Consider the following 15,642-nt stretch of genomic DNA (forward strand, 5'->3'; position numbering starts at 1 on the left):
TCAATATGGTAAAGATAGCATTTTTCCTCATTTTAATATGGATATGTAATGTTATGCCAATCAAAATTCCAATCAAAGTTTTTTAGAGTAACATAAGGGAACTTAGAAAATCGGTTTGAAATTTCTTCTAAAAGAGTAAATGGGCTTTGAAAAACTGAATAAGAGGGTATGTTGCCTATATTATAGTAACATATCTTATAAAACCTAGTAATTAAGGCAGTCTGGTACTAGTGAAAGAACAGAAAAAATTATGAGCTCTAAAACAGAAATTTCCTATATAGTTTGGTGCAAAAGTCATTGCAGTTTTTGCCATTAATCAAATTACTTTTGCTCCAACCTGTATATATGGAAATGTATCATGTAATGTTATATTCAGATGAGTTGCAAAGGGGTAGACTGTTTAATAAATTGTTTTGAAGTAACTAAACATTCATTTATAAACAAACAACCCTCACCTTTCATTATACATGAAAATAAATTCCAACCAGATTAAAGATTTAAACAACAAAACCATAAAAGTACTGAAAGAAAATATTAAGGGCCGTTTGTATAATCTTAAAGGGGTTTGTTCAAAAATGACAGGAAATCCAGAAGCTGTCAGAGAAAGACTAAAGGAGAAGACTACATGAGAATTTAATACCTGCACATGGCAAACAACTGTTTTAAAAAAAATTAAAAAGCAAAGAACAAACATATTTTCAAATTCTACAACAAACAAAAGATTAACATACCTAACCTCTTATAAATGAAACCATTACTCTAAGGCCTTCTTGGTAAGCAAGTTGTAAATATGTTTTTATTTTGCAATTCCACTTCTAGAACCATATCCAACTGAGCATCTAATATGTACACATATACGTGTGTGTATACATGTGTGTATACAGTTACAGATTTACAAGTAAAATTTTTCTTGGGTCTCCAAAGGTTTTTATTTCAGTAGTCTGTTTAATAGGAAAAATTAGTGGAAAAACCACCCTCAAGTGTATATTAATATAGGATTAAATGATGATATACTGATGCAAGAGTATTCTATGCAGCTGTTAAAAATAAATGCCGGAGATGTAGGTACTAACATGACAAGGTGTTATCTCTTGTTTGACATATTATGCTGTCATTTTTCATTTAAAAAGTTACACAATAGGCCGGACACCGTGGCTCATGCCTGTAATCCTAGCACTTTGGGAGGCCAAGGCAGGTGAATTACCTGAGGACAGGAGTTCGAGACCAGCTTGGCCAACATGGCAAAACCCCCGTCTTTACTAAAAATACGAAAATTAGCCGGGCATGGTGGTGGGTGCCTATAATCCCAGCTACTTGGGAGGCTGAGGCAGGAGAATCGCTTGAACCTCGGGGGCGGAGGTTGCTGTGAGCCAAGATTGTGCCACTTCAATCCAGCCTAGGCAAAAGAGTGAAACTCCATCTCAAAAAAAAAAAAAAAAAAAAAAAATTACACAATAGAAGCCTCTTGACTGACTCAATCAGGACCATTGGTTGATCAACAGAAAAAGGTTAAAGCAGAAAAAGATACTTTAAATATTTCATTTCTCCAGTCTTTTGATATAGAACCAAGAACTTTACTTAATCATGGGTCCACCTGTCTCTTCTGATTAAATCACACCCCTAAATTATTATTTATGATTTCTGGTTTCAATTTCTTTAAAGTGAAGTAAGGACTTAAGAACATTTGCAAAGCAATTCCAGGTGCCCATTCTATCTAGGTTTATATTTTTCCCCAGTCTTTTACAGTTGTCTTAAATTGATTGCATCTTTAGTTTTTCTTAGCATCTAGCCTTTAGCAAATATTTTCAAAGCATTAAACTTTAGAATAATTAATAATTCCCTTTCATACATTTTGGCTTAAATATTTCATTAAACTGCAAAATTACAATAACAAATACAACTAGAATAAAATATTTGGAAACAAACAAGGTTAACTCGACAAACACAAAACTCAGTAATCTAACTGAATTAATATTCAAGTTTATTAATATATCTTTTATTAAATTTACTACTGTGAGTCAGTTTAACCAAGTATAATTAACTCTGTATCAACTGATAAAATGTTTCTAGATCTGTGCTGTCCAATACGGTAGCACTCATGGCAATGGAGAACGTGAAATGTGGCTAGTCTGAAGAGATGTGCTGTCAATGTAAAACACATACCATATTTCAAAGAATGCATACGAAAAAGAATGCAAAATATTGTATTAATAACTTATAGTGATTATATGTTGTAATATTTTGAAAATACTGGATTAAAGTTATTAACATTAATTTCACGTATTTTTTAATGTGGCTACTAGCTTATTTTAAATGACAAATGTTGCTCTCATTCTATTAGATAGCACTGTTCTAGACCTGCAGACATCCTTTGTTCAATGATGATATCATCTGTGAGGTTCTACTTGAAACAATCAATCAGACTTTCCTATCATCTGTTACCTGGATCAGAGATATTTGAGTAACATTTATAAATCTTCTTAAGCTGACTTGTGACTCTGTAACAGGGATCTGTAAACTATGGCCCATGGGTCAAATATACCCTGCTGTTTTGGTATGGCCTACAAGCTAAAAACAGTTTTTGCATGTTTAAATGTCTAGAAACAATAAAAAGATTAGCATTTGTAATCCATAAAAATTATGTAAAAATTCCAATTTCCATGTCCATAAATAAACTTTAATTGGCACATAGCCACGCTCAATATTATCTATGACTGTTTGGTGATACTATGGCATGGCTGAGTAGTTGCAACAGAGACCACGTTGCCTCCAAAATTTACATTTACTATCTACAGAAAAAAAATGTGCTGAGCCCTGCTCTATATCATCTCTTAAGGTTCATGGGGTATAGTGAGTTGCCAATTGCACCTACAGGACCTGTCCAAACAATGAGAAGGGAAAGCTTGTGTCTCCATTCTTATCCTTGCCAGAGACTAGTTTAGATTTCCAGCTTCTTAACTTGCTTCTGCCGCTATTCAACAAAGTGTCTAGAACCCCACATTCTGGGATAGTTCTTACACAGATGGTATCGCAAAAATGCTCAGATATCTGTGGGGTCAAATGGTCCCTATGTGCCTTTGCTTTCACATCCACCAGTGTTCTATGACACCAATGTTATCCTTTGTGGGCTTGGGTACTCACTGCCCTTTTGGTGTCTAGCCTATGGGTACGAGTTTTATTGTTTTTGTAACCCCTCAACTCATTTGCAAGACTGTTCCTCAAGCCCTGGTTTTTCAGATACCTACCTCAGTAGACCCTGTGAATGCAATCTTGTCTATGCCAATGTGAGAAGCTATTGCTGCCCCAGCCGTTGGCCCATATCCTGGCAAAATATTGATGACCCCGGGAGGAAAGCCAGCCTAAGAAAACAGAACAGGAGGAAACGTGGCTGATGAAAGCTGATGCATCATGTTAAATGAGATATGCTCTAGTAGGCTCCAGCTGTAAGGGGAGTCAGAAGCACTCCCGAAGTCCGTTTCTCTTACCTCCTTGATGAGGGCTCCCATGTAGAGTGCACTGAGTGGTGTTTGCTCTGCTGGCTTAATAACTACTGTATTGCCACAGCACAAAGCTGGAGCTATTTTCCAGGCAAACATCAGCAGGGGGAAGTTCCACTGAAAGGAAAAAACTCAAAGTTGATAGATGGAAAAATATTCTTCCACTACTTTGTTTTCAAGCTGTGACTTCTCATATTTCTCAAACTAGTCCTCGACATAAATCTTGTCCACTACAAAGTACAGATGTTTGGATTTTCAATTACTTCATTAAGAATAGAATAGCACTGACCTTGGAAATCTCTCCTTTTCTCTCTGACCAACCAATTACTATACTCCAACTACCCACCAAAAGAAATCCCACTGTGAAAAGGGAGTTTTGTTACTTCTTTGTTTTGTTTTGTTTTTATGTTTTTTTTAATTAGGCTTTGGTTCCAATAAGTTCTCGTGTATGAAAACTTTTCTTGCATCTGAGATTTTTACATCACAATTTTCACACTGGTATGAAAGCTCTTCAACATGGAAAAACTAGAAAATTCTAACTGAGTTGTAGTTAAGTCAATGTGTATTTCAAGGTAGTACTTTTTCTTTAGATACATGCATTGTCACAAACATATATGACTACAAAAAATAAACTGCATATACTGATGAGTATGCAAAAATTTTCATTTGTCTCTTTTCCACTGTAAAAGAAGCTATTGGAGACTACAGTAACATTTACATGAGTAGATGAGGTTGGGGTCTAAAATGGTTTAAACTGATTTTAAAAAGATATTAAGCTTGTATTGTCATAAGCTCAGGCATGAGCCTCAGTACTATCAGGTGTCATTGATAATTTCATTAAGAAAGAAAACAGAAATCCTCATCCCCTGGCTTCAGCCCTTGACCACAATGTGTTTCTGCCTGAAGCATCTCAGCTGCCATCCTTCAAGGCTTCTCACTGGCTCTGGCAAGCTTGCAAAAATATACAAGTGTCTTGCCTTCACCAAACACCCAATTTCTTTTCCCCTTAGTTGTTTATAAACTTGGGAGTCCACCGTAATGTTTTAATTCCATCTACAGTGTATAAATCTTAAAGTGCAGTAATTGAGCCAGAGCTGGCTGACAAGCAGCTCTTGTCCTGTCAGTGAAGCTGCAGCGTTGAGAGTCTGGGCAAGGGCAAGAAAAGTAAGTTTGAATCCTACGAGGAAGGTGACAGACCTCATCCCAGAGCTGGTCCAAGTAGGATTTCCCCAGGGCCTTTAAGAGCAAGAGAACTTAAATCAAACCTCTCATTTTCCCTTGGCATTCTCTAATAAATTTCACAGTAACCTGGGATTCATCAATTATTCAAACAAATATTATTTCTTCCCCACATCTTTGGTTCCCAATGCCAAAGATTATCTTGAGTTATCTGTACTTTGAAAAAAGTTATCTGTACTTTGAAAAAAGAAAACTTCTTGTCTATACTATAAGAGTTTACTTTGAGCATCCCCTTGAAATCCCTGCCAGAACTATTAGCTAGTACTGTTAAAAGCTACGGTCATGTTTTGTATTGTACCAAGGGTGTGTATGAGAGACAGAGAGGAACAAAGGGACAATGTTTAATGTTCCAATCCAAACACTAAGCACTACATCTATTTCTCTTTACAAGACACATAACAGCTCGGCATGGTTTCAATTATGACTGTGATGTTAACTGTAGTGCTGGGTCTTCTGTAGCATCTTCTATCTAGATTCTTGAGAAAAGAAACAGTGGGAAAGAATGGTATTAAAAGATCATATAAAATAATATGCCTGGAAGGATGGTGAGTCACAGTTCTAAAAAATAAACAACTATAACAAAGCATTAATTTTCCATAAGCAGAAGGGACATAATAACCAAGGGCAGGTTATTAATACACTGTGCTTTGCTTATTTTAATCATGAGAATTCCATGACTTGAGAATTCAACTCCTGGTAACAGAGCTGAAACCCTATTAACCTGTTCAAATAAGCATTTGCAGGGAGGCTGTTAAAGATATGTCAACAACATGAGCTCAGTTTTTTTTCCTCCAGTAATGGAAAACACACATCGCTGAGGACCATGTTTTATGTGTCTTTAAGAGAACTGGGTCAAATGAAAATAAATACGAGGTGCGAGGAAATACACTCACTGGGATGATCTGTCCGCACACTCCAATGGGTTCATGTCTTGTAAAGGTAAAATAGTCTCCATCTGAAAGAAACAAGCATGGTCACTCCCAGAAAGTTTAGATTAGGAAAAAAAATGCAAAGGGAGAACTTTGGTGGCTGCAAAAAAAAAAACAAACAAACAGAAATAAACTTGAAAAAACATCCTACTCAACCGTGCATGAAAGCTGGTAGAAGCCTAACACTGGACATAGCATATTTCTGGATATATCTCTCAGACACCCAAATGCAGTACTGAGGAAAGGATCTCTAAGGCAAAATGAAGGACAAATTTATGATACAAGAAGTCCTCAGGGTGGCAAAGGGGACAGCTGAAAAATATGTAAAAACTGAATTTCATGTTAAATATTAAAATAACATGTAGAACAGTTGTTTGATTTAAAAACTGAGTCAACAAACCTTTAAATAACTTTCTGAAGTATTAAAATAAACTAAGTAAAATGCTATTGGGCAAATTTAAAATGCTCGGCAACTGGAAAAAGTGAGGAGTAAAAGATATATTTCATAACTCAATCCAGGTGTCAAAATGTACTTCCTGGGTAGTGATGAGACATAGGCATGTCCAGGGCTATTTAAAGAAGGTAAAAGTCCATTTCTAAAAAGAACTCCATCAATAATCCAAAGCGTCTGCCCCCAAACTAGACATAGAAATGAGAATGTCCTAGGGGCTAAAAGAAAAAGAGCTTCAGAAAAACTTAATAACCTTGTTTTCCTTACAGGAGTAATAGGCAACTGAAATAATTATACAGGAAGTCCAAACCAAATTCATCTTTAGGAAAATGTCATTGCTTTTATCTGAATTATTTTAAATGGTTAATTAAAATTACCAAAGAATGGCTCATTTTTAGCAGATAGCTTTTCATTTTAAATACTGGGCAAGGTCTTTATTTTTCCCTCCACTGCCGGCCCTTAGGCCACTTCACTGATACTTGTTTTCTCTCTCAAAAGCAGTCCCCTAAGGCAAGTGAAAACACTCAGCTAATATTCATGAAAGCATAACTATTATGGGTGGAAATGAAGGTGGGGACAGGAGGACTGTGTGGGTCGGGAAAAGAGAAGCGATATGAATCAGATTGTTTATCACTGTCTCTCAACACACCTAAATCACATTTATCACACAAAATTGTTTTGACATATTCAAAATTATTTATTTTTTAAATAATTAAATTAAAGTCTTGGCCTCTCTCTCTCTCTCTTACTCTCCCAGTGTCACTCTCTATCCTCTGGATCTCTGATCTCTACCCCCTCTTGCCATAATTATCTGTTTCCTCTTTTCAAGGAACTTTTATTCACATACAAGTATTTATAGGATCCTTTTATCCTCTTTTTTTTTTATACAAACGGGATATTATTCAGTCTTTTATATTTTGTTTTTCCCACTTTTTTTTTTTCCTGTAAAGCTAGGACGTCTTTTTAGTGGCTGCAGGTTATTCCATGGGCTCAATAAACAATGTTACTACTGTAAACCCTCCTAAGGGACACAGAAGTCACTTTCAGTTTAGGCTATTATAAATAATGCTGCAAAGACTATCATTACATACATATCTTTTCATATCTGTGGAATTTCTTGATCTAAGTGTATGTACATTTCAGATTTTCAAAAATATTGCCAAATCACCCTTCAGAAAAGTTTAACAATTCATAATTTCAAGAACATGCTATTTTTCCTACTCTTTAACACTGAGGTTTTTCCAACATTTTCATTTCAGCTAATCTGATAGCTGGAAAACTGCAACTTGTTTTGATTTATGTTTAATGATAGAGTGAACATCTTTTCATGCTTATATTGTTTGCTATTTTTCTATTGGGTTATTCTTTTTAGCCATTTGAAGAGCTCTATGGATATTAAGGAAATTAGGCCTCTGTCATAATATTGCAAAGATTTTTCCCCAATCTGCTACTTATCTCTTGACTTTGTTTTATGTATATTTTAAATGGAAGAAATTCAGAAGTAGGCTGGATTCTGCAACTGTATGAAATTAATTTAAAATATCTATTACAAGAAAAAATAGCGAAGATGTTGCAACTGTCCATAGGATGACAGTATGAAGTCTGAGTAATACTTTAAACATCAAATTATTTAGCTTTGTATGCAGACAACTAAAGAATCTTCTGGATATCATTCTTTACAAGACTACAAATTACCATGCTTCTTCAATTTATAAATCTCTGAAAAGGTTTTTCATGAGGAGCAACACCACTGATCAATAAGCTAGAGTTTCATTTACAAGAAAATATTCTGCAACTGAACTCTCTAAGTTGGTTAAGGTGATGGATTCAGGTGGATAGTCACAGACCACAGAATCAGAGAGTAATGTCAAGAAAGAGTGCAAATGGGGCTGAGGAAAAAAATTGGAAGATGAACAGAAGAGCACACGTGTTTATTTTAGCAGCACATGTAGGAACCTGGAATGGTTCAGAAAAAAAAACTCACAAGGCAACTACACAAGCACTGCATGGCAATTCATAAACCATTTCCCCCTACACATTTTATGATGCTTAGAAATTTAGTTGTTTTACTTAAATAATATCACAAGTTACTGAAAAAAGTGAAAGGGAAGAAGATGTAGACAAAAATCTTAAAAGTCTGACCTCATGAGGAATTGAGTTTGACTCCATAATTGTGTCTCAAGAGAAACTGAGTTATGAGGAATTAAAACTCTCTTGGATAAACTGTTCACATATTTGAAAAACATTTAGCTACAGGATAACACAGGGAAAGAGACAGAATCTTCTAGTCCCTACAGTTAGTCTAAGTAGTAAATTAAAAAATAAACGCTATTTTTGTGCTTGAACTCTTCCCAAAAGAGCACTGAGTTGAAGGGACAAAGAAAGGAGGCTACTTTCAATAAAATTCAACATTCCTTCACGTTAAAAACTCTCAATAAAGTAGAGGCATTGGTGGAACATACCTCAAAATAATTAAGAGTCATTTATGGCAAACTCACAGCCAATATCATACTGAACAGGCAAAAGATGGAAGCATTCCCCTTGAAAACTAGCACAAGACAAGGATGCCCTCTTTCACCACTCCTATTCAACATAGTATTGGAAGTTCTGGCCAGTTCTTTCTCAGGCAAGAGAAAGAAATAAAGGGCATTCAAATAGGAAGAGAGGAAGTAAAACTGTCTCTGCTTGCAGATGACATGGTCCTATATCTAGGAAACCCCATTGTCTCAGCACAAAAGCTTCTTAAGCTGATAAGCAACTTCAACTAAGTCTCAGGATACAGAATCAATGTGCAAAAATCACAACCATTCCTATACACCAACAATAGACAAGCAGAGAGCTAAATCATGAATAAACTCCCATTCATAATTGCTACAAACAGAATAAAGTACCTAAGAAATACAGCTAATAAAGGAAGTGAAGGACCTCTTCAAGGAGAACTAAAAACCACTAATCAGGGAAATCAGAGAGGATACAAACAAATGGAAAAACATTCCATGCTCATGGATAGGAAGAATCAATACCATGAAAATGGCTATAATGCCCAAAGTAATTTAAAAATTCAATGCTATTGTCATTAAACTACCACTGACATTCTTCACAGAATTAGAAAAAATAACTTTAAATTTCATATGGAACCTAAAGAGCCCATATAGCCAAGACAATCCTAAGCAAAAAGAACAAAGCTGGAGGCATCATGCTACCTGACTTCAAACTATACTACAAGGCTACAGTAACCAAAACAACATGGTACTGGTACAAAAACAGACACACAGACCAATGGAACAGAATAGAGAAATCAGAAATAATACCACACATCTACAACCATCTGATCTTCGACAAATCTGACAAAAACAAACAATGGGGAAAGGATTCCCTATATAATAAATGGTGCTGGGAAAACTAGCTAGCAATATGCAGAAAATTGGAACTGGACCCCTTCTTTACATCTTATACAAAAATTACCTCAAGACGAATTAAAGACTTAAGTGCAAAACCCAAAACTATAAAAACTCTACAAGAAAATCTAGGCAATACCATTCAGGACATGGGCATAGGCAAGATTTCATGATGAAAATGTCAAAAGCAATCGCAACAAAAGCAAAAATTGACAATTTGGATCTAATTAAACAAAAGAGCTTCTGCACAGCAAAAGGAACTATCAGAGTGAACAGCCTACAGAATGGGAGAAATTTTTTGCAATCTATGCATCTGACAAAGGTCTAATATCCAGAATCCACAAGGAATTTAAACAAATTTAGAAGAAAAAAATAACCCCATTAAAAAGTGGGCAAAAGGACATGAACAGACACTTCTCAAAAGAAGACAGTCATGCAGCCAAAAAACATGAAAAAAAGCTCATCATCAATGATCATTAGAGAAATGCAATCTAAACCACAATGAGAAACCATCTCACACCACTCAGAATGGCAATTATTAAAAAGTCAAGAAACAACAGATGCTGGCAAAGGTGTGGAAAAATAGGAACACTGTTCCTATTTCCCACTTTGTTTACATTCCCACTGTTGGTGGGAATGTAAATTAGTTCAACCATTGTGGAAGACAGTGTGGCAATTCCTCCAAGACCTAGAACCAGAAATACCATTTTACCCAGTAATCCCATTACTGAGTATATACCCAAAGGAATATAAATCATTCTGTTATAAAGATACATGCATGTCTATGTTCATTGCAGCACTATTCACAATAGCAAAAACATGGAATCAACCCAAATCCCCATCAATGATAGACTGGATAAAGAGAATGTGGTATATATACATCAAGGAATACTATGCAGCCATAAAAAGGAATGGGATCATGACTTTTGCAGGGACAACAGATGGAGCTGGAAGCCATTAACACAGGAACTAACACAGGAACAGAAAACCGAACATCACATATTTTCATGTATTGGGGGAGCTGAACACACATGGACACAGGAAGGGGAAAAACAGACATTGGCACCTTTCTGGGGAGGGGTGGGGGAAGGCAGAATATCAAGATAAATAGCTAATGCATGCTGGGCTTAATACCTAGGTGATGGGTTGACAGGTGCAGCAAACCACCATGGCACACGTTTACCTGTGTAACAAACCTGCACAGGTAATCCAGAACTAAAATAAAATAAAGGGCCCTAGACCTTGTAATCTCAGTTTGCATTTTCACGTGGATGGTGAAAGGTGACACCCCTAGTCTGATCTGGGGTGCCTGACAAACACAAGAGCTAAGCCTTCTGTGGGCACCTTCAGCTAGGGCTAACAGCACCCCAGAAGTCATTCACAGCTACTAAGACCCTACTATGAATCCCACTGAACTTCTAAATCAGGGTTACCATAAGACCAGTTATAAAAGCCACCTTCATAATTTTTGCCATTTCCAAGTATCATTTGCTCTATCATTTACTTAATTTCTGTTAAATTAACTCACCTGTTAGAAATATGTAAATAGCTACCTGTTAGCCTTAAGGAAAATCTAAAATCTAAAATAACAGGTTTCATGGGCTGGTAATATTTTCTTCTAATATTCTTCAAACCAAGTAATTAAAATTAAAGAAGTTTACTTGCTTACTGTATAGAATCATCTTGAATGCTACCAGTGCTACACGGGATGCTATATGGTGATTCTCAAACTTGAATGTACATACTAAGCAACTGGAGATCTCGTGAATATACAGATTCTGAATCAACAGGTCTAGGATGAGACCAGAGAGTCGGCATTTCTACATGCTCTCAGCTGAGGCTCATGCTTCTGATCCACAGACCACACTCTGAGTAGCAAGATCAGGAGTGTAAAGGGGAGTCCACGTGTATTATGATGCCCTATGGTTGCTTCACAGTTGTCTGCCTTCATTTTTATTTATTTTTGTCTCTCTAATAACTCTACTAATTTTCCTGAAAGGAGTATATAGTGTAGGAGAATCTGATCTGTATTTTTAATACTTCAAAATTGTTTAAAAAAAAAAGAACGAAAACACTATTAGAATTTCTGTAGAGCCTTATAATTTTCACATCCTTATCTCATTTTACACTCAAAACTCTCTGAAAAAAATAAAGCAACTATCATTATCAGCATCTTATAAACAGAGAAAATATGGCACAGAGAGGTTAAGTCCAAAGTGGCACCACTGTTTGAGGCTCCTGGACTTGGTTCTGGGTCTTCAGACTTCAAGTTCTTTACCCATAAAAACATATTAATGACTCTTGTGAGGAAGGTGTTGGATTTAGGTGGATAATCACAAATCACAGAATTAGAGTATAATGTCAAGAACAATCACAAATGGGGTAAAAATAAACAAAGAAAAAACCTCAATGACAACTCTTTTGTAATATGAACACAGAACACATGGAAACTTGTTATAAAGGGAACACTACAGAGAAACATTCCCTGGAATAGGTGAGCCCAGGACTAAGCGCCTCTCTCCCTTTCATCTAGGCAGAGCCAACTCAAAGTGGAGACAGTGTTAATTCTCCCTCTCATCTATACCTCAGATGATACATAATGAGTACTCTTCTCTGCCTAGAAAAAATTAAAGCCAATTTTCCATCTTTTATGCTAACAATGCTCTCTCAGTATGGCAGGATGACTTAAAAGGTTGTTTCCTTCATTTCTCTAGCTTTGTGCTGTAAGCTCAACAGCCTGATATAAAAACAGTCTCCACCCAAATTCAGATACTCCATTGTAGGGTATGAATGGTTTTGGATCTTCTTAGCAAATATGAGGGATTACAGAGAGCGCTCAGACTTAGCATAAAAAAGGACTGCATTTGATGAGGACACCAGAAAATGTTCTGGATACCACATTGTAGGTCAATAGGTGAGAACACAACTATGATGGAGAAAACTAAAGAAGAGATGAGAGATCAAAACAAATACTAAGTCACATGTGTAGGACTTTTGATCTCTGTCTCTTTTCCCTTTCACTCAGAAGGTAAAACGCAGACTAACAGATATTGCTCTTAAAGGAGGGTTATTTTAAGACCCAGTCAGAGGTAACTTTTCTGATGAGTTTTGATACCTGGGTGCTTTTAATGACCAAAGAGTAGTTTACAACTTATGGAAAATATAAAAATCTTAAAATTAAATACTTCATTATGCTATGAATTTGGCTGAGCTGTGAATTAAATTTTACTGAGTATGTGTGCATTGAGCCATTTCTATAATTATATTAAGAAAAGCCCTTGTTCCTAGAGATCAACAGTACAATAAGCCTCTACTATATTTGCGAACTACTGAGCCACTGTTCTATGCTTTTTGATGGGGCCTTATCAAACTACACAGAAGAGAGAGAAATATTTAATTAGAAAAATTTAATTATTTGGATAATTCATTCAAGGCAAACATTACTACTTAAATCAGATCTTACAGCTGCCAGAAAGAAACTGATGGAATTTTTAGTCTCATAAAAATATCTCGCATTGGCACATCCTATATATTAATATAAACTAGAGTAAGTATGACTAAGCAATCTGTAAACAGTGATAAAATCAGAAGAATCTGAAATGTGCCAGAAATTGAGAAATTTGTCAAATATGGATGTCAAATAGCTTCCAATTATAACACTAAGAACACTACAAGAACTGTAGCAAATTTTATATACCTAGTAACAATAAAAACTATTTTATTCAATAGCATAAAAATCTGTAACACAATTCAGTGAATGAAGGTCATCTTCCAATCCCTAATTTGTAGACAGAATTACCTTTCAAGGAGCTGGCAATTCTTTGATGACCACAGTATTAAAAAATGAGATGATTACATTGAACTATTCCATTATGTATGTACTGTAGCTGATTCCCATCATGTTGACGTTGAACAGACCTCACCCTTTTATAACTATGATGATAAACTCTATAAATGCCTATACGAACGCTGAAACTGTATGTTAGTATGAAGTGTACTGATGCTTTTCTTCCCAGAAGTCTGCTGGTAGTTTCTAAAAAGTTAGATTATGTTCCTGAGTCTGTCATGAAGATAGCTTAGCTCTACGACTATTCCACTACATGATCGTAACAAAAGTTAGTTTACTTCTCTGGACCTTCTCTGTAAAATCAGGAGATCAGCCTTAGGAATCCCTGAGGCCCTTTTCAGCTTCAACCTCTTAAAAAGGTTCCCTTGTGAAGCTGACTTCATGACCTCCTGTCACAATCAATTCAGGTCCCACTAACAAGCAAGCCCTGGTTGTTGTTAGGTGGGCAGAGCAAATCACCCCTCACTCTTATTCTGATGGAACAAGAATACTTCAGATTTCACCCTATGTATTTGTTAATGACAGTAAACCAGATCAAGCTGATTCAAGGCAAAATCTTAGGATCTGAGTCACTATCTTTGTGTATTTGTATCCTATTCTTTAACAGGTTAAACTGGAAGAGGGTGAAATGGAAAGTTATATATGACCTGGGTAGTTTTTAACCTTTTCTATATGCTAATATATCGTAAGTCCATTTTAATATCAGAATTCAGCTTAAAACATGGACATTTTTTTCTGCTTACATAAAATCAGTAAAATCAACACTTGCTACAGAGAAAAATCTAAGGCAATACAAATTAACTTCCATTTCTCCCTAAGTAAATGAAAACCAAGCGTTGATCCTTCCTTCATCACAAAGAGGTTGTAGATGTGAGAGAAGAGGATTTGAATACAGGTTAAAAATACTCAAAATGGAGAAAACAATACTTTTCTTTAGGGCTGCTATAACATTAGCGATAATGTAACAGGTAAAAGGTGTTCCATAGGTCATAGTAATGATTATTATTTATCATCATAATTAGGCACTGCCATCGTAAAAGGGTCAAAGCTTAGGATTTATGGTCGGAGACAATGGCTCCATTGGGTACCATGGCAGGAAATAATGGATAGTGTTGTAAAGGAAACAACATCAAGACTCTTGTGAATCAAACTAGTATTGCATAATTGTGCAATAACATCCAGCTGTGGGCCTTGAGTGAAACAGAATGAAGAGTGGTGGGAGAAATTTCCAATTCAGAGAGAGAAGCAGCCACCCACTTTTTCATTGCTCAAAAGTGGTCATGAGATAACCCTTTTGTCTCCTTCCCAAGTATTCTAGTTGAAGGCTACCCTTTACGGGGAGAAATTAAGCAGGTATTTGCTCCCTCTAACTGATTATCCATTTGTAGTCAAAGTGAAATCTATCCTTTATGGGGAGAAATTAAACAAGTATTTGCTGTCTCTAACTGATTATCCATTTGTAGTCAAAGTGCTCTTTCTAAAATGCAATTTTTCAAATAGATTCAATGGGTTTATGTGCAGATTTGTTACATGGATATATTGCATAACTATGAGCCTTGGGCTTCTAGTGCCCCCATCACCAGAATAGTCAACGTGGTACCCAACAGGTAGTTTTCAATCCTCAGCCCCCTCTCACTCTCCCTCCTTTTGAAGGCTCCCAATGTCTATTAGGTCTCTCCATATGTCCATGTTTACCTACCGCTTAGCTCTCACTTATAAGTGAAAGCATGTGGTATTAGTTTCTGTTTCTGGGTTATTTCACTTATTTCAGTATAATGGCCTCCAACCCCAACCATGTTGCTGCAAAAGAAATGATTTCATAATTTTTATGGCTGTGTAGTATCCCATGATTTGTGTGTGTGTGTGTGTATGTATGTATGTGTGTGTGTGTATATATATATATATATATATAATTTTATCCAGTCATCCATTGAACAGCACTTAGGTTCATTTTATTTACAATAGCCCCTCCAAAATACCTAACAATATTTAATTAAGGAGGTGAAAGATCTCTACAAGCAGAAGTACAAAATACTAATGAAAAAAATCACCGATGACACAAATGGAAAAACACCCCATGTTCATGGATTAGAAGACTCAATATTGTTAAAATGACCATACTTTCCAAAGCAATATACAGATTTGATGCAATTCCTAAAATGTAATTTTGATCAAGGCACTCACCTATTTAATTTGGTGACTCACTATTGCCTACAGAATAAAACTTGCAGCATGGCTGACCCAGACTTGGGGCTCTACTGTCTTTCATATCTGCTTATAC

The 15,642-nt window shown here is 35.9% G+C and overlaps 1 protein-coding gene across 5 annotated transcripts in view; it reads right to left on the reverse strand.

The window, feature by feature from the left end:
- ALDH1A2 (aldehyde dehydrogenase 1 family member A2) overlaps window positions 1–15,642 on the reverse strand; it is a 180,435-nt gene that overhangs the window by 58,939 nt on the left and 105,854 nt on the right. For all 5 annotated transcript variants that reach the window (XR_008621184.3, XR_008621183.3, XM_055098816.3 and 2 more), the window contains exons 5-7: window positions 5,630–5,691; window positions 3,486–3,614; window positions 3,246–3,359 (exon numbers count right to left, since the gene is read on the reverse strand). Coding sequence is in view for 3 of the 5 variants with exons in the window: in XM_055098816.3 (XP_054954791.1) it covers window positions 3,246–3,359; window positions 3,486–3,614; window positions 5,630–5,691 (305 nt within the window). In the remaining 2 variants the exon portion in view is untranslated. The remainder of the gene's footprint in view (window positions 1–3,245; window positions 3,360–3,485; window positions 3,615–5,629; window positions 5,692–15,642) is intronic.

This window comes from Pan paniscus, chromosome 16, assembly GCF_029289425.2.
Source record: "Pan paniscus chromosome 16, NHGRI_mPanPan1-v2.0_pri, whole genome shotgun sequence".
Lineage (NCBI taxonomy): Eukaryota > Metazoa > Chordata > Mammalia > Primates > Hominidae > Pan > Pan paniscus.